We start from the raw sequence: 18979 nt of genomic DNA, 5'->3' as shown, positions 1-18979 counted from the left end.
CCACCAACATTCGCTCTGCATTGAATAGTCAAAAAACTTATGTAAACAAAGTTATGTTGGGGGACACATCAGGAATGCTGGGTGTTACCTGGGAAGATTATAAACCCAGTCACTTTCCTAGCATGCAAGCAGCACAAAACTGCCTTCCTTGCTTCCCTTCCAAAAGAGAATTGATCTCCCTGCAAGGCAGAGAACAACTTCAACTGTTCTGTTGTTTTGCAAATTTTGGAGGGTAGGGTATCTTTAAAAAAAAAAAAAAAAAACAAATGCATTTACAGGAAGCCTACTAAATCCTGAAAATGTAGCTTTCTTATCTGCTTTGCCTCACCATTAACATTAATATCAATTCCCTCTTTATCTTCTCCTGGAGGGGGTATTCTGTTCTTCCCCACCCACCCAATTGTTTTGGAATGTTCTTCTGATAGTTAGGCAACAGACCTTACCCATCTTTTACCCTCATAACCTTTGCGCTGGAGGCTTTCCTTCATGGAGGAAGCAGTAACTAGGCAAACAGAGTAGAGAATGGTTTGTTCTGCCTTTCCATAGGTAGCTTTTGTTCCTGTAAATAGATCAGATTAGTCTTTTTAAACAAACAGTCTATCTCAGGAGTGCCTTGGGAGACCAGCTTTGGACATTCTGGGTACATGTATTATTAAACAGAAAGAAATAGACCATTAACAATTAAATACATAGCTAAAACTTGTTAGTATCCTAGTTTTATCTTGTAATAAAATAGATCATCAGGCATGTAAATCAGGCATTATCTCAGCCTTTCCCAAACTCTAAACTTTTTAGTTTTGCCATAGTTTTGCCTAGTCAAATATCAGCTTACATCTGGAGGGAAAATGACCAGACTACATAGATAAAAGGAAAAGGAAATTTGGAGCAGCTGTAACAGGGACCCTTCTGTGGTTGTTTCTTACTTCATTGAGCTATCTCTTCCCTTTTTGTAGTGTCCCATAATATCGCTCAGGTATTCCAAAGCTGTCTTTATTTTTTGTTGTATAGGCACAGCAATGGTTGGATAATGCCGTAAATCGAGAGTCAGGAAATGGTCCTGGTTAAGAGATAGGCCACAAAACTGATCAACTATCTAAATATTATTTCATTCACTTTCCTAATAACATCTTACCTTAAAATGACAGGCCAGTTTCATCAGCTTTAAAAAGTTGCTTTAAAAATGATCAAGAAAACCACTGCTAAGCATTTTGCATGCCAACTTCATTAACAATATGAGAAACATATTTATAGCATATGCAAATGTATAAATTATCTATATAAGCAGATCATGAAACTGCTTATAAGATTTGTAAGTCTTAATAGAGTCTAAAAATGCTCTGAAAGAAAAAAAATATCAGTGCATGTCATATCTGAACTTACAGATAAGTGGTTATGAGGCCATAATCTTCCAGAATAGTTTTATCTATTCAGAAATTCTGAGAGAATTCAGTGGACCTCACTTCCAGATAGGTGTGTAGATCATTATAATATGCCCATATAAGGGGAAGTAAGTGAGATTTCTTATAAAATAAATATGTGCATATTAATCAATAACAGCTTCAATTCTACAGTATTTCTGAAAGATCTTCATGCTCTAAAACTGGAAAGATAATATGTTATACTGCAGTATGGTCCAGATGTAACAATAAACTCAATAATTAAAATATTTTTATATAGATAATTATATTTATCATATGGATGTTTCCTTTTTGCCTCCTTACTAGGACCCTTGGTTCTTTATCCTACTAAATTAAACCACAATACTTCTCTTTTGGTGTGTGTGTGTGCGCACGCACACACATGTGTGTGTATGCACACACGTGTGTCAGGGAGCTTGAAGACAAGCATGGAACTTCCATAGATTTCTATTAAGGATACAGAAGTGTTTGAAGTTATTGAGGGGATATCAAGATAGACCATCAGATTTCGGAAGGATGATAGATGGACGATAGATAGGAGTACTGCACTTATTATTATTCATCTTTTACTGTTTGCACACTAGCTTGTGACAACTTTAGGATTTGGACTTAAAATAAAGTTTTAAAACTTTCTAATAAATTATACAAGGTTATAGTTATTTGTTTGTTCACATTTATAAGTATGCTGCCTATTCATGTAATTCCAAGATATAAACACATGGGAAGGTGCAATATAAGATGTGTCTATAGGAAGGTAAAGCACAAGACAAAACTTTGAATATGGAACATCCCAATGGAATTAATGTGGGAAAGTTTCAATTAATTATTAACTCTCATCTATAAAGAAAGAGAAACAATGGTTATTGAGAAACATAGAAGAATACAATGAATAATGCATATTGAGGAACACAGTTTTTAACTGTTATACAAATGGATATATGAAATCTCAGATACTGTTGGTGTTTGCCAAAGTTAACATATAAACTGTATGCTTCTGAAATGTTATATAAAATGCTGATTTGCAATACGGATCCTCATCTTTTTGTCACTCATGCTACCCTATAACCATTCTGTGAATGTCCAGAATGGTTCAATTGTGGCTAGTTGAACAAATATTTATATATCATGGTTTCATGACTCACACAAAATCCCAAATAATTACTAGAAGAAACACAATTGCCAATCTTGTATTCAGACAGAGATCTTTACAGGTAGTTCTCAACTTACAACTGCAATTGAGCCCAAAATTTATGTTGCTAAGCGAGATAGTTAAGTGAATTCTGCCTCATTTTATGACCTTTCTTGCCACAGTTGTTAAGTGAATCACGACAGTTGTTTAAGTTGTTTAGTGAATCTAGCTTCCCCATTGACTATGCATGTCAGATGGCTGCAAAATGTGATCACATAACCCCTGGATATTGCAACTGCCATAAATATGAGTCAGTTGCCAAGCATCTGAATTTTGATCATGTGACCATGGGGAATGCTGCGAGGGTCATAAGTCACTTTTTTCAGTGCCATTGTAACTTTGAATGGCCACTAAATGAACTGTTGTAAGTCGAGGATTACCTGTACATTTGATAAACATTAAAAAATAGAAATAATAGCTAAAGAATTAAAGAATGGGACAGGCAAGGAATGATTAGGCCAGTACTGTAGTCTAGGAAACGTCAACAGTGAATAAAATAGGCTTTCTGAACTCCTTTACAGCTCTTAAAAGTATGTTATTCTGGTTCCTAGGTTAGCATATTTAACATAACCTTGCGGGAATCATTAAATATGTTGTAAATTAGAATCACATGTGTCTAAAGTATTTATATATCTGAAGCTATCTTTACTTTAAAAAAAAAACATCCCAAGCTTTTATAGCATGAGATCACTATTCTAATTCAAGGGAAATTGTTATCTCATAAAAATATACTGTAATGAAGTCTAAAGTACAAAATGAATTGCCCACTGCCAGCTTATATTTGTTTTCATGGCTGGACTGAATTCAAGCAACTAATGGCCAAGGAAGGCCAAGATGCATTGTCCCTAATAGGCAAAACACAGAGATACAAGTGCACTGCTTTTCACTCATTTGTTCACTTGGGGACAAACTGTAATCAGCAATGAATCGTGATATAATTTTATTTCTTTTCCCTTCTGTACAATGCAACTGCAGAACAGAAATAATCCAGCTTAAACCTAGTTTAAGATACCTTTGGCTGGGTTAGCCAGGCAAGTTGCTTCAGATTTAAGCTGAAAAAACTTGGATAGTTCAAAGTGGAGATCTTTTTCTTAGTTTATTATGAACCAAAGTACCTTTCCTTTTCCTTTTCCTTTCCTTTCCTTTATTTATTTATTATTTAATTTCTTATTCTTTCCAAGGTGGTTAAAAACACTCAAGATTTAACAGAGAGACAAACATAAATAACGCATAAAACAAATTAGTAAAAACCACACGGTCCTTTCATATGACAGGAGCAGCAGCTGAGACAACATACCCACTTGACAGTGAAAGGCTTTGTCTCTCTTTTTCAACAGAAAAGATTATTTCTGAGAGTGGAAGAACTCTCAGGGAAGGTTAAACAGACCTCTCTAGGCATTTGGAAGACCCTTCCAGGGGTCTTCATGCCATTGCCATGAAACCAAACATCCATTACCTCTCAGTCAACTTGGCTTTTTGCACCGTCTGTACTAGAAAATAGGAGGAATTTAGAAACATCTGTCTCTGGCACTCCAGAGATTACATGTCTGTCTTATGGCTCTGTCAGATAGTTGGCTGTGCTAATTGGGAATGATGGGTGTTATTATAGACTTATATGTTGTTATATGCTATAGGAAGTGTCAACAAGACGGGATGCACCATGACTTTCTCCAGTGACTTTTTCAAATATCTACCATATATAATAATATAATACCTTCCATTAGAGTACATTATTGCATTACTTGTTTAAATATACCAAATATACTCGTTTAAATATACCAAAAAGTCGGTGCTAAAGATTGTTCAAACTACCAACAATTGAATTAATCTCACAATTTGATAAGATAGTGGTCAAGATTTAGTAATCCAGACATCAAACCTCCAGATGAAGGAACTGGATATAGAAAAGGCACTCAAATTAACTTTGCTAATTAGTAGTGGAAAATGGAAAAAGAAAGGAAGCTCCAAAAATAAGTCAATTGTGAAGTTTGGCCCCACCAATGTTGGGGAGGGGGTATTTCCTTGATTAATATTGTTTTTTGCTTGTCTGGTATTAACATAGCAGGGCAAATTACACTGGCAGAGAAAGCTGCTGTAGATAATCCCAAACTCACTGGCACTGATTATGATGTTACTACTCAGTTGTGAAGCTTCTGCAATCAAACAACCAAGCTCACAGAGCACCAAAGACTCTACAGTTCAACCCCAAGCTATATATATTCTCTTCTATTGGAAGATGTCAATTGTTATTTTGTTGATCATACAAAAGCTTTTGGTTGTGTAGGCCACAACAAATAGTAGATAACCCTTACAAACAGGGACACATTCTTGGCCACCTTATTTGCATACTGAAGAATTTGAAGAATAACTAGGAAGCAACAATTAAATACTGAATAATTCAGAAGAAAGTCTGTGTCAAGACTGGATGTTGACAACTTACTTATTTAACTTATATGCAGAATATATTAGGAGAAATGCTGGAGTAGAATAAAGAAAAGTTGGCATTACACTGCCAGAAAAATGTCAATAATCTCAAATATGTTGATGATAGCATTTTAATGACTGGGCGCAAGCAAGACTTGTGGAATCTGTTGTTTGAGAAGAAAGAAGAGGGTGCAAAAACAGCCTGCTCAATAAAAAAAAACAACCTAAGAATATGTCAACAAGCAATACATCCCAGCGCAAACAGGCAGGAAAGAAAATGAAGTTGTTGTAGACTGTTCCTTTCTACTCTCAAAAATTCACCAGGATGACGACTATAGACATGAGATAAAGAAACATCTGATACAAGAGAGAATGACTTTGACAAGTCAATACAAAATACTGAATCGCAGATACATCAAACTGCCAAACATGGTATGTATTGTCAAGGCCATGGTTTTTTCAGTTGCAACATATGGCTGTGACTGGTGGGCTATCAAAAAGAAGAATGTATGCTTCTGAATTGCTGTGCTGGAGAAATTGTGGAGAATACCTTGGGCTATAAAAAGAACAAATAATTCAATAGGGTGTCTCTGTGTGTGTGCCTTTGAGTCCGTTTTTGACTCCTGGCAACTAGTCCCTGTAGTTTTCCTGGCAAGATTTTCAGAAGTGGTTCACCATTGCCTCTTTCCTAGGGCTATGACTAACATTTATAATCTCCAAGTGCCTGGTACTTTAACTAATACAGTAATCTAGTTCTCACAATTTGCTCCTCAAAGCACTAGTAATGAAGTTGAAGTTTAAACATTTTAGACATATAATAGAAGGGCCAAAGAAGACTCTGTAGCTTGTAAGTATCAAAGGCAACTGAAACAAGATAATTAAATATTATCACTGAGTTGATGATAATTGAGGAAGCATTTACTGAAAGATAATCCCAGAGATCTATGATGGGTAGCAAAGAATGAGAAGTGATTGAGTGATTTAAAAATAACAAGAAACTTCATCAATGGCCTGAACTGTTCACTTATTCATACTAACAAGAGAAACAATTGTAACATTTCTCTTTTTGGCTAGCTGTTTTCTTCCCAGCTTCTAAATTTTTGCCCTACCTTTTGCATTATTATTTTGGTGGGGCAGCTTTCTCAAGGCAAGGCATATGACCCTTCAAAGTTACAATGACCCTGAAAAAAGTGAATTATGATCATTTATTATTTGACTGTTGCAACAGCCCCATATGGTCATGTGATCAAAATTAGGATGCTTGGCAACTGGTATATATTTATAATGATTGCAGTGTCCCAGGGCGATCCCTTTTGTGGCCATCTGACAAGCAAAATCAATGGTGAGGCCAAATCCACTTAACAAGCATGATACTAATTTGATAGCTGCAGTGATTAGCTTAAAACAGTGGGAAGAACGTTAATGTTGTAAAATGGAGCAAAATTCACTTAAAAAATGTATTGCTTAGTAACGGAAATTTTGGGGTCAGTTGTGGTCATAAGGACAGCCTGTATTTATTCCCACACTGATCATTCCACAACATAGAAGGATGTTGCCATTCTTAGATTCTTTTTGTTTTGAATCAGTGACTTGATTATTCAGAATCTATACTTGTCAAAGGGATGTGTGAACTAAATATAGGGATAGTAGTGCAATTACACAATCCCTCTCCCCTCCCTTCCTAAAGTTATACAAAAGTTTATATTTTACTTTCAAAACACTTCTTCCCAACTAATGCCCAGACCTAAGTTTACAAGTGAGGACTGCTTGGAATGTATTTTTCATTGGCGGAGCCAATGTTAGTGACATCAGCCAAAGCACTTTTGATTGGTTAGCTGGTTGCTGGGACTATAAGGGCTTTCGGTGAGGCAGTTAACCCGATTTCTGCCGGAAAGCCCTTATAGTCCTGGCTAGTTGAACGCGCGGCAATTTGTCCCAGAGGGAAAAGATGCGAGCTGGAGTTGAGGCTGATGGGTCCCCGCACCCCGGACGGCCGAAGCCCCGCCTGACGAGCCATTCGGAGGCGGCAAGCGCTCTCCTCCGCGCTTCCCAGCCTCTGTGTCGCCGGGATAAACTCTCCCGCCTTTCCCTTCGTTGCCCTTTTAAGTGGGGGCTTACAAGGCGTCGAGAGTAGCACGAGGCATCGGGAGGAAACCTTCGGATTGGCCGAGGTCCCCGTCTGTAGACACACCCCTCATGCAAAAAGGGACCTTCTGAGTGGAAGGAGGAGAAGGTAAACAGAGTTGAATCACTCTCCCGGCTGACCAATTGGGGGTACAGGGGCGGAGGGGGGGGGGGCTCGCTGGAAGAACCTTTTGCGTGATGGGCTTCTGCGAAATCGGTCCTGAGCAGGGCTGTGCTGGAACATTGAAGAGCCGTAGGCGAGGGGGGAGTGAGTCAGTCAGTGGGCAGACCCAGCCTCAGTCGCTGCTGCTGCTGCTGCTGCTGCGTAGAGTCCTCACGCTTGGGCTGCTGTTTCAGCACCGCGCCTTCTGAGGAGTGTGTGAATGCGCTGGAAAGCCTCGCGAAGCGGGGGCGGAGAAGCAAACGCGGCGGCGGCGGCGGCGGCTCGGGTGCGAGGACTGCTGAGCTCTTCCCGAGCTCCTTCCGATTTTCTTCTGCTTTCCGTCCCCTCGCGGGGTGGGGAGGAGGGGGAGGAGGAGGAGGAGGAGAAGGAGGAGGAGGAGGAGAGGAACAGGGAAAACTCCCTGCTGGTGCTACTTGGATTACTTGAAACCACCGCTCGTGACCCTGTTTTCCGAAGAAGGGAGCCTTATCACAGTCTAGCCTCTGAAGCGGGTCCGGGAGTGCACGACCCACGCGCGACGCCTCACCGATCCGGAGTTCTGCGGAGAGGGGGCGCGGGAAACGACGGCGACCGAGGTCAAGAGGTAGGCTTAGCGGTGCTTCTCCTGGCTGGGAATCCCAGACGGTCGTGGTTATGTAAACGCCGAGCCCCGGCAGTGGATCCCTCCTGGCTGCAACGGCACCCCACCCCGCCCCACCTCCACCCGCGATCCGCAGCCTGAAGGAAGGCGACCAGCCGCCCGGCGCTCGACACACCTACCCACCCGGCCCTCGGAGGGCGAGAGGGCGGCGGCGGCGGCGGCGGCGGCCACAGGCAGCCAGCGCGGAGGAAGTTTTGCCCCGGGGCCCTCGCCCTGCCCCTCCCCCTCCCCCTCTTAAATTATTATTACCTCGGGGACCGACGGTCGCCTGCAAGATGTCAGCGGTGGCTTACATGGACTTCGTGGCTGCCCAGTGCTTGGTCTCCATTTCCAACCGCTCCGTGGCACAACCGGACGTGACCCGCGAAGCCGAGGTCCTGAAGATGCCCGAGGAGGAAGCCGCCGCCGCCGTCGTGACCAAGGAAATGAACGACCCCCGCGACTCCTGGAAGGATTATTGCACGTTGGTGACCATCGCCAAGAGCTTGCTGGACTTGAACAAATACAGACCCCTCCCCGCCCCTTCCATCTGCAGCGACAGCGTGGAGAGCCCCGACGAGGACATCGGCTCCGACAGCGACGTGACCACCGAATCGGGGTCGAGCCCTTCCCACAGCCCGGCCGAGGGCCAGGAGGCTGCCCGCGGGCCCGGCGCCTTGGCGCTCCTGCACGGCGGAGGGCCGGCCAAAGGGAAGCTGGCCGCGGAAAAGAGACACAAGTGCCCCTACAGCGGCTGTGGCAAAGTGTACGGCAAGTCCTCCCACCTCAAAGCCCACTACCGAGTGCACACAGGTGAGCCGCGGCACTCTCGCCCGCGGGGGGGTGGGGTGGAGTGGGGTGGATGGGCGCCGGCGGGCGGGGATCGCCCGCGAGTCGGACCTGTTTGCTAAAGGCGGGGATTAGTACTAGGAAGGGGAGCCGGGCTGAGCTCTTTTCCCGCGGCAGCCGCTCGCTTTCCCTCCCCCTCCTTCAAGTATGTCGGTTGTCCTCAGTTGAACTCTCCTCAAAATGCCGCGGTTGCCTTAGCGCCGCTCTTCCCTGCCTGCCTGCCTGCCTGCCTGCCTGCCTGCCCGTGCCCTGCCCTGCCCAGCCTTCTCTCCTCCTGGAGCTCGCTCTGGTGCAGGCTGCACAGGGGTGTTACTGCAAATGACACGTCAAAACGCCGAGGATGGATGGAGGAGCTGAGGGTGTTGGAGTGGATGGCACCCTCCGGGAATCTTTCCTGTCCTCCCCTGTTCTGTAGTGATGGCTTACACCGAGTCGGTGGTGCCAGTAGAGGAGCTGTTTCCTTCAGAAGCCTTCATCTCAATCTCTGAAGGATGTTGGAGGAGGGTCAGCCGGGAAAGGGGCTTCGTGGGTGAAGTTAACAGGGTTTCCTCCTATTTTATGATTGCACGATAATCCTCCCTTTAACTTTTTCTCGTATCAAGCGTGGCAATACTGGGTTAGAATTCTCATGAAATTCTAGACCAGGAGCCAACTTCATGTTTCCTTGGGCTGCTTCCTAGAACAGACTTTTTAATGCTAGGCCTGGCGCAGCTTCTTTGGGACCTCTGGATTCCATAAACTCCACCTGGGCGGGGCCGGGCTTGGTGGCTGTCGTGGATTGATGACGTATTTTTTTCAAATTCTGACGTGAGGTCTCCCACGTGGGTGCTCCTTGGCTTTCATTGCCTTGGGGGGTAAACACCAAGGGAGCAGGAAAGAATAATGGCAGCAAAAGCAGAAGGCCCTGAGGTCCATGCTTTGGGACAGTTTTGTTTAATGATGTCCAAATGCATGTGGTACACATGGCTACCATCTATAAGAGAAATTCGTTATTTTCATTCAGTCTTCAGTAATATGGCAGCTGTCTTCATTTGAGCCACTTGCGTCATGTGTTGCCTAATTGCCTTCTTTTGTAGGCTTTGAACTTGTTGAGTGCATCATCAGTAAGTTGCTTCTTCTGAGGGTACGTTTGCTTATTCTTGGTTCAAACCCCAGCCAATTATAATAGATCATAATTCTCTGTTTTTAGTACATCTGGCACTGTCTTGCAGGCACCGGAAAGTGCATTCCTAGCACTTGGCGAATATGTTTAAAGATAAACGTTGATTAGGATATTTAAAGTGAGCTTCTTTGAAAGACGAAATGATTGGGGGAAATGAATGCCATCTTTTCCACCAAAGCACATTGTACCCAGTTGTCGTATGTGGGTGTGTTGGCAGCATCTGTGATCAAACATGGGGTGGTTAGTAAGCTTTGAAGATGACACATGGGGCTACATACATTTATGGTGCCTCATTGACAAAACACATCGCAACTTTAGCCTGTCTTTTTGTTGGTCATGTGATTATAAAGTGGTGTTCCAACACAAGGAGCCTGGTCTTGGGGTGCTCGTATGTATGTTATTTGGGGTTTCCTTTGGCAGGGAAGAAAAACAATCTAGGCAATAGTTCTATGGTCTGATAAGAGCACAAGCAACGTGGTGAGGAATTTCAATACCATCTTGGGAAATAAGCAGCTTTCCCTCGGTTTGTGAATGTGTGTTTTTCTATTTGTGTTATGTTCCCGTTATTTGAAAACCAGACAGAGTAGCAAGACTCAATGTTGCAAGTTGCTCCCTGATCCAAATGATCTGTGAAACAGTTTTTCGTGGCCTCGTCTAAGCCATGTGAGTTAGGAGCTGAAGGAAAATGGTTGGATAGTATAAGAATGGATTCGATTTCTTTCTTATGATGAATATGTGATGCATATAAGGCTTAAAGTGCCTTGTGTGAAGATGGGATAGTTGCTGGGGAAGCAAAACGGAAGTTCCTAATCCTTATCATTTTTCTTATAGATTATTTTCCCCTGCCATATGTTTTTAAAAAAAATGACTTGAAGAGGAATAAATCTTCATTATAGGAAACTGGTCATGGTACTATTGATGCCCACATTAGGTGCATTTAATGTTTACCTAAGAGAGAGTGTCAAACTGGATTTGGCCAAATTTCTATGGTAAATATTCCTGGATGATGTGCGACATCCCTGGGAGAGAATCTCAGCCCTGTTCACACAACGGGCACCGTAGACTGCAGAATGGAAAATGCACAGGAAAAGGAGTGTCGTGTGTCATTCAGCAGTGATTCCTGTGGTTAAAACCCATAACACAGGAAGGAAAGAAAATATGAGCATCAGCTTTTTTCTGTAACATGGCAGAAATACCAAATAATTTATAAAGTGAGAGAGGTCAATTGCTGAGAATGCCCCAGTAGTATCCTACACATAGGAAATGCCAATCATTTTCTAATCATTCTAATGAAGCAAGTCCTTACATTTTGTTTCTTCCTGACTAAGAGTAGGACTTCAAAAAAGGAAAAGGAAGCCACATGGCACAATTCTCAGCTAACCTGAAAGTCTACACTGTAGAAATCCATTAAAATTTCTCTTTTCTTACCATTGGTTATTCTGAGAATTGTGACTGACAGTGACCATTCTACAAGTTAGTAGTATTTTCATTATTTATTGACCTTCCATGTTTTCCTGTGCTTGGAATTCAAGGCTTTTCCATCAAGAAGCTAGTTCAGAGAACGGCAAACCATTTACTATCAACTAAAGAGCAGAGAAACTTGGGATGGAAATTAATAAATCTCTATTTTGCTTCGAGGGTGTATTGCATCGCGGAGTTATTTGCAAGAAATAGGTTTATAATTTGATAGAAACTTTAGTGCTTCGTTTCTGAAATACTAATTCCCTTGGCTATCAAATTCCGATCGTCATATGTAGGAATCAGAACTAATGTTACTTGTAGGGAAAATATAATTCAATGATATGCACAGACAATCCTCCTCTAGCAACTACAATTGGAACTGGCGACTTGGTCATTAAGTGAAACTGCACATATGCTTAACTTTTTCCTGTAGTTTTCAGGTCTATGCTTTACGGACCTATGAAGGTTATAAATGTGAGGACTGGCCATAAAGTTACTTTTTCATCACCAGTGTAATTGTGAATGGTCACTAAATAAGGACTATTTGTAAATGGATCACTATGATGGATCTCAACTAGTTGCTAAATTGAAATTCCAACATTCCATATCATTGGCTCTGCTGATTAGGACTATTATAACCACATCTGAAGTGCCCTTAGACCCAACATGTCAAACACAAGGCCCAGGGGCCGGATGCAGCCCGCAAAGTGGTTTCATGTGGCCCCTGAAGCCATTCTGGAAACAGTGAGGGAACACCCCCGCTTTCTTGGCCATCTATGCTGAAACGCATTCAATCTTAGCTCCACAAAGCCGTCCGGAAACAACGAGGAACCAGCCCCTGCCACGTCAGCCCCACCCCCTGGGTACATGCTGGGGAGGTGTCATCCTTTGTGAGGAATGAAGAAATGCACCATCACCTGAAAGTGGCCAGCAAATGGCCCTCGCCTACTTCACATATCCGGCTTGATGGGCTTCAGGGGAGGGGTTTTAGCAGGAAGCGGGGTGCTCTCCTCACAGCGCTGAGAGGCTGAGCCAGGTGGCACGAATCTGATGAGAAGTGCAATGCTGCCTAGCCCCAGCCTGCTCAGTTTCAGCAGGCAGCAAGGTGCAAAGCTGGTGATCTTTGCACTGCCCGGCTCAACCTCTCGGTACTGTGAGGAGAGCACCCCGCTGCCTGCCGAAACTGGACAGGCTGGGGGCTAGGTGGCATTGCGCAGGTAATGTTGACTCTCACACTGCTCATGGCATCCCCTCCCCCAGAGCCCACCAAGCCAGATATGTGAAGTAGGTGAGGGCCATGTGCTGGCCACTTTTAGGCAATGGTGCATTTCTTCATTCCTCACGAAGGGTGACACCTCCCCAGCTGCATTTCTTGCCTGTTTTTCTCCCTCCCTCATCTCAAATATTTTCCCACTGCTCTGTACTTAGGAAGGAAGGAAGGAAGGAAGGAAGGAAGGAAGGAAGGAAGGAAGGAAGGAAGGAAGGAAGGAAGGAAAGCAGGAGAGGGAGAGTCTGAGGGAAGTCCTGCCTTAGTCCTGCCCTGCTGCCCTTTCACCATCCCTTTGTCCCCTCCTCCTGGCCTATCCTGGGGGTCTCCCATCCTATTGCTAAGGAAGCTTTGGATACAAAGCTGGGTCTCCTCACATGGAGAGGGAATGGGCCTCCCTCTGACTTTGCCCTCGTACCCATCATGAGCAACTTGGCTAAGGAGAGCAAGCACAGTAGCAGCAGCTTTGAGGAGGAGGTAAGTATAGCTAGGTGCCCCCTTGGGGAAGTGGGGCTGGGCTTGGTGCCACAGGTGCTTGAGGGCCAGGCTGGTGTTTGACCTCTGCTGCCCAGGGCTCCGGGCAGCCCGCGCCACCATCCAGCCCCCCCACATGGCCTGAGAGGAACAGTGAGGCTCCTCCAGTGGACCATGCCTTGGCATTTACCCTGGTCCCACCCCCTTCTGCCAGAGACCCTCAGATCTGTCCCACTCCTGCCCAGGCCCCCACAGGCACCCTTGACTCAAATGATTTAGAGCTGGCCACACTCACCCAGTAGGCCACACCGACTCCATCCATGCCCACACAGTAGGCCACACCCACCCGAGGACAACTGCAATGAAATTGAGTTTGACACACCTGCCTTAGACTAATATATAGGATGATTATGGCTGAAGCAAATATACACTTGAATATAGCAAGCAGACTGAGAACCCATTTCTCACTTGTACATTCTTGTATATCTCCCTAGAGGCATTTTTTTTTTTTTGGCTGTTCTCTTCTCTCTAATACTTTGTACCTTTTTAGTGTTTTCCTCATTGATATTATTAAAATCATATTTTCCCTTGGCTATGAGGATTATCGTGATGGTTTTGGTACTATCCATATGGCCTCCAGAAGTGTGGAGACTCCAAATTTATATTGCACCAGCAATGCATGTGAGTTGTGCTGAATGTTTTCATGTAGGTTGTGGAAGATTTGGGTTAGATGGGATGTGAAACAGACAAGTGCTTTGCTTTCTAAGCCTGACCATAAAGAATTAAACACATTCCACAAGCTCTATTTTTCTTGCAGAGTTTTTAGAGGCAATGTAAAAGGTATGTTTTTTAAAGGCATGTGGGACCATTACAAAAAATAAAGCATGGCTTACCATGTGTGCATGGGAATCTCCATATGGGGGCTGGGTATTAGTAAATTGTTTACTTTAATTGCACTCTAGTCCTAACTCCATGGCACTGTGTTGTCCATATTATGGTCCCAACATTTTACTCACGGAGGGATATACATGATATGACTAGACGGATCACAGTATAACCTGGTAGATGCAATGATTACATGAGATAACTAGCAGGTCAGGAAACATTTCCTTTGGAAAATATAAAAACAATCTCTATCATTAATTCAGGCATTATTACTCTCTTGCCCTATTTGACTCTAGTGTTGATAATGTATAAGTCCTGATTTCAGTTTATTATTCATGCAAGCAATTTTTGTATTGCCTACTGCCTCAGAGTTCCATAAAACCAACTAAAATGTACCTACCTTGATGTTTCGAAGAAACAAATGTTTCTTCACATGAAATAGAGCACTAATGTAGTCTAGCCTAAGAAGGAAAAAGCCCACTGTGAAAAGGAAGCAGTGAATTAGATAAGCACCATGCTTACCCATCTGCTTCATCCTTTGACACCAAGGCTAGTAACTTTAATTGCTAGTCATGGACATTTTCCAAATGCCAGATCTGTTGATATCCAGCACACATGAGGAAATTCCTGCTCTGCCCTTTGGGGCTTTCCCAGCTAGATAGCACCTTGCAGGTGGCTCAATAATTAGCTACTAAGAAATCTCCTGGATAACCATTGTAAGGTTCTTATTATCTGATGTTGCCATCTTGCCACCTACTTGAAAATAGACACTTTTATCATATTTGAAAATATTCGGCTGCAAGAACGTTTGGACTCAACCAATGTAATTTTGTTTCCCCATTCAGGACATCAACCTACAGCACACTTGTTCTATCCATTAAAACATGCTGGACCTGTTTCCTCCCTAGTCTTGAAAAAGAAATTAGGGTTGAATGCATGTTTCCTATACGGACGGATAAATATCTAGACGTTATCCAAACTGAAATGATCTTCAGAGCTTGTCTTCTATTCTTGCCGCCTAAATAGACAATTTGTCCACAGAGAACTGTGCAAAAATGGAGAGCAACTTTGTTCTCTCTAAGTGAGATCTTTCCAACATAAATTCATTTAGTGATCAAAGTTACATCACTGAAAAAAATGACGTACGATCATCTTTCACATGTTGCAGCATTCCCCATGATCACATGATCAAAATTCAGATGCTTGATAACTGACTCATATTTATGGGGTGGGGGGGTGCAACATCCCGGAGTTATTGATCACCTTTTGCAACCTTCTGACAAACCAAGCCAATAGGGACTTCACTTAACAACCATGTTACTAATTTAATAATTGCAGCGATTCACTTAACAGCTGTGGCAAGAAAGGTTGTAAAATGGGGCAAAATTCACTTAACAAAGGCCTCACCCATGTAAATTTTGGGCTCAATTGTGGTCATAAGTTGAGGACTATCTGGAGTTCCTTTATGCTTTTCTTATTGCACATGTTTATAGTAAACTGATTTTTAAAAAAACAAACAAAAAAAAACACTTACATGGAAGATAAGGAAGCTTCACAGGTTGCTACCAGCTGACCACGAAGTATTCAGGTATTTTTGAATAGTGACATTCCCAGTCTAAGATTAGGTCCAGGGACAATTAAATGTTTGGGACAATTGATGCCAGAAGAGAAATGAAAAAGTAAGATTGCTGCAAAATAAAACAGTGTTTTTTCTAAAAAAAAAAGGGGGGGAGGGGGGAAATCTGACAGGAGATCATTGCTAATATTTTGGTCTAGTCTATGGAAACCTAATGGCTTCTGGACAATTCTGGAACATCTATTGCTTAAGAGGGGAAGATAAGAACTAAACCGCCAAATGCTAATATGATCAATGCTTGGACAATGTAGGATTTGCCGAGCGATCATGAGTGACACCAGTTCGTTGGGAAATAAAGAAGATTTCAGTATTTTTAGATAGTAGTTAAAATTGTTTATGAGTGTTGAAGTGTTAAGATTGTGGGGACAATCTTTATTATCCCACCCCAGCCCCAGTATTTATTTATGGAATCAGTACTAGCTTTATAAAAGTCCATTTCACATCTTGTTTTTTTTTTCAACTGGTTCCCACACTATCTGTTCCAAAAAAGCTGCTACAAATTATATTCCAAAAATAAACAGTGACATAAAAAGTAGAATCACATGGAGGGTCCATTTAATTTACAAATATTTTCACAACCGGGGAGATGCCCCAAGGGAATCTATGATATGAGAAGGCCCCCCCCCACTTAAAGAGTAAATGGCCTCAGAATGTAGATCTCTGTTGTGAATAACCACAAAAGATTTTGTGAAAGATCTACTTGGAGTGAGTCTTATTTTTTTTCAGAGTTTTCCAACTTAGTAGTATTAACTTCTTTCTGTTATTTAGTGGTGCCATAGGTTGAGGGTATCTTTTCTTTTCTTTTCTTTTTTCTTTTCTTTCTTTCTTTCTTTTTTTTGTGTTTACTGTGAAGAGGTTGTGGGCAGGATGAAAAAGGCATGGAAAGCAGAGTAGACACAATCAATCAACAGATAAAGGGTGTTGGCAGCTTATCTTGTCAGTGGCAACTCAGCCCAGGTAGTGAGAGAGCTGGGAAAAAGCTTTTCAAATCATTCAAAAGGATTCTGCCTTAGTGAGATCACTATAAATGAGGGTGGGAAATTCCTTTTAAAGTTTCCTAGATCTGTGTTCATTCCAAGACTAGCATTAAAGATACCTTTCTGAAATACACTTCCTGGATCTTGCCAGCAGTGTGGAGCTTGGCAAGAACATACTGCCAGTTGTTGCCAGATGGCAAGTTTAACTTCTAGTCCTACAAAGAAACAGGAAGAGGGAGGAATCTATAATTTCTTCATATCACTGATCAGGTCACCCTGAGCACTTTTACATAACTTTTTCCTGGCAGTCCGAGTCTCTAAACAGAACTATGGAGTTGCAAAATGTTGCCATTCAACAATGAAACATTGTGTTTCCTTGAAACACAGATGAGCCATACATATCAATGGGCTTAAGTTTTAACTATAACTGTTTCATTGTCTGTACCTCTCCTGTTCTGGCCTAGCACCAAATAAAGTATATTTGAATGTATTTGATTGCCTTTAATATTTAAAAACACAAACTCTCTTTTTTATTTTCTTAATCAAAAATTATCCAAGACTTTAACCTTCTATTGTTGAGCAACCAGACACCATCAAGATTCCTAAAATTATTGTACTGTAAGTTAAGGCTGTTCAGATCTTTGAAGGTGGCCTTTGATCTGAGGAAGCTTCAGACAGAAGACTCTATCAAAGCAGATTTGCAACTGGAAACAGAGATCCATTTTGATGCAGCAAAACAAATTAAGCGGCTGTGAAGCAGTTTTCAGCCTTGTGAATGTTTTTGCAGATTAACCCGCTTTTTTTTTTCTGGGGTTGTTACAGACAATATTCAATGCTGCAATTTCACTACCATACATGGAAAATGTTGAGGAGGGGTTGAATGGCATGATGGGTTCTCTGATATTGACCTGTAGCTGACCAATGAGATTCATCCATTCGTTGAATTCTCTAGTAAGCAGAGTATTTTTGAAATGGCAAAGCTAATTTTATTTTGGACGCCATTCACTTTCTAAATTCTCAACCTCTTCAATGTGGCCTTAACTTTGCTTTTCCTTGCGGTGGTGGAATGTCACACTTTGCTGTGGATCTTGCCAAGCCAGAAGAGAAGTTTAATAACTCAGCTTTCAGCAATCTGAGCATTGACTTAAGGCCCAGCATGCATTCTGGGTCAAACCTTCCTTTTAAACTCTGTGATTGGAGCAAGTTTCAGTCTGCTCAGAAATGCATTACTGTATTTTTAAGAAGGGGGAATCAAGACTCTGGGTGATAGTTTTTCTGTGCCAGTTTCCCTTCTCTGTGATTTGCTTGTTTTCTGTGGCATTGTATGTTATGGCAGCAGCTTGCTATATCTCTGCTGTGTAATTAACATGCCATATTGTTAGCAAGCCACTATGAGCATTTCTCCAAGACCTTCTCAGAAGAGGCTGGGCTTTACCAGGATGCCCTGCCTAGTCCAAAAAACCCCTGAAGTTGGTGATAAGGGGCTTTTTCCAGGAGGAGCCGGATGTGCCATTCCTTCTGTCATAAAACTCAGTGGAAGCAAGTCTACCCAACTGCACAAACTTAAGCCAGTCAGTCTTCTTCAATGTCATGTGAAGTAAAACATTTTTTCGTTGTTGTTGTATTGTATATTACTTCTATTTTCCCCCCTTAACAACACCTAACATGTCTTTCCTATCTCTATTTTTATCTCTGGTAAGGGAAAAACCATCCTGAACCATTGCATTTTAAGTGTAAGACAGGAAAGAAAGAAAGAAAGAAAGAAAGAAAGAAAGAAAGAAAGAAAGAAAGAAAGAAAGAAAGAAAGAAAGACAGACACCTGTGTATGTGTATCTCCTTTCACTTGAGAAAGTATACAAGAATCTAGAGATTTGAAAGAGAAATTCTAGACCAAAAGTTTTCATTTTTTTCCAGGCTGCAGAACCTGTTTGTTAAAAAAGAATAGTTCCTGGAACTCCTGACCAAGAGAGGTGGAACTTCTGACAAACCCAGCTTGCGAAAGCTGGTGACTTAGCAAGTTTGAGGGGAAGAGCAGGATTGGATGGCTGAGTTCAAGGTCTCATCCCCCCCACACACCCTTATCCCCTTACAAAGAAATTCCCTCCCCCTTAATTCTGTGGAACCCAGATTACCCCCCCAAAAAAAAAAACCACTCTAAAATTTCTGAACTTGGCAGCTTTCTAATATGTTGGGTTCAAAACTCTCGGAATTCTTAGTCAATGCTCCAGAGTTTCCTTTTTAAAGTTTAAATATTCTGGGAAATTCTCTTTTACAGTTTTTCAAATGCAAAACTGATCATCAGCCGAGAAT

The 18979-nt window shown here is 42.2% G+C and overlaps 1 protein-coding gene and 1 long non-coding RNA gene across 3 annotated transcripts in view; one reads left to right on the top strand and one right to left on the bottom strand.

Moving 5' to 3' along the window:
- The window catches only part of LOC120312235, a 33353-nt gene extending 25891 nt beyond the window's left edge, over window positions 1–7462 (bottom strand). The window contains exon 1 of one of the 2 annotated variants that reach the window (XR_005557828.1): window positions 7344–7462. This is a non-coding gene — a long non-coding RNA (uncharacterized LOC120312235). The remainder of the gene's footprint in view (window positions 1–7343) is intronic. The other variant, XR_005557827.1, reaches the window with a different exon arrangement.
- KLF9 (Kruppel like factor 9) overlaps window positions 7360–18979 on the top strand; it is a 40698-nt gene continuing 29078 nt past the window's right edge. The window contains exon 1 of the mRNA XM_039352640.1: window positions 7360–8771. Coding sequence (XP_039208574.1) covers window positions 8255–8771 — 517 coding nt within the window. The 5' untranslated portion in view covers window positions 7360–8254. The remainder of the gene's footprint in view (window positions 8772–18979) is intronic.

This window comes from Crotalus tigris, unplaced genomic scaffold (genome assembly GCF_016545835.1).
Source record: "Crotalus tigris isolate CLP2741 ecotype Arizona unplaced genomic scaffold, ASM1654583v1 scf7180000018464.579312, whole genome shotgun sequence".
Classification (NCBI taxonomy): domain Eukaryota; kingdom Metazoa; phylum Chordata; class Lepidosauria; order Squamata; family Viperidae; genus Crotalus; species Crotalus tigris.
The sequence above is the reverse complement of the archived record's forward strand: the minus strand, read 5'-3'. Positions and strand labels throughout refer to the sequence as shown.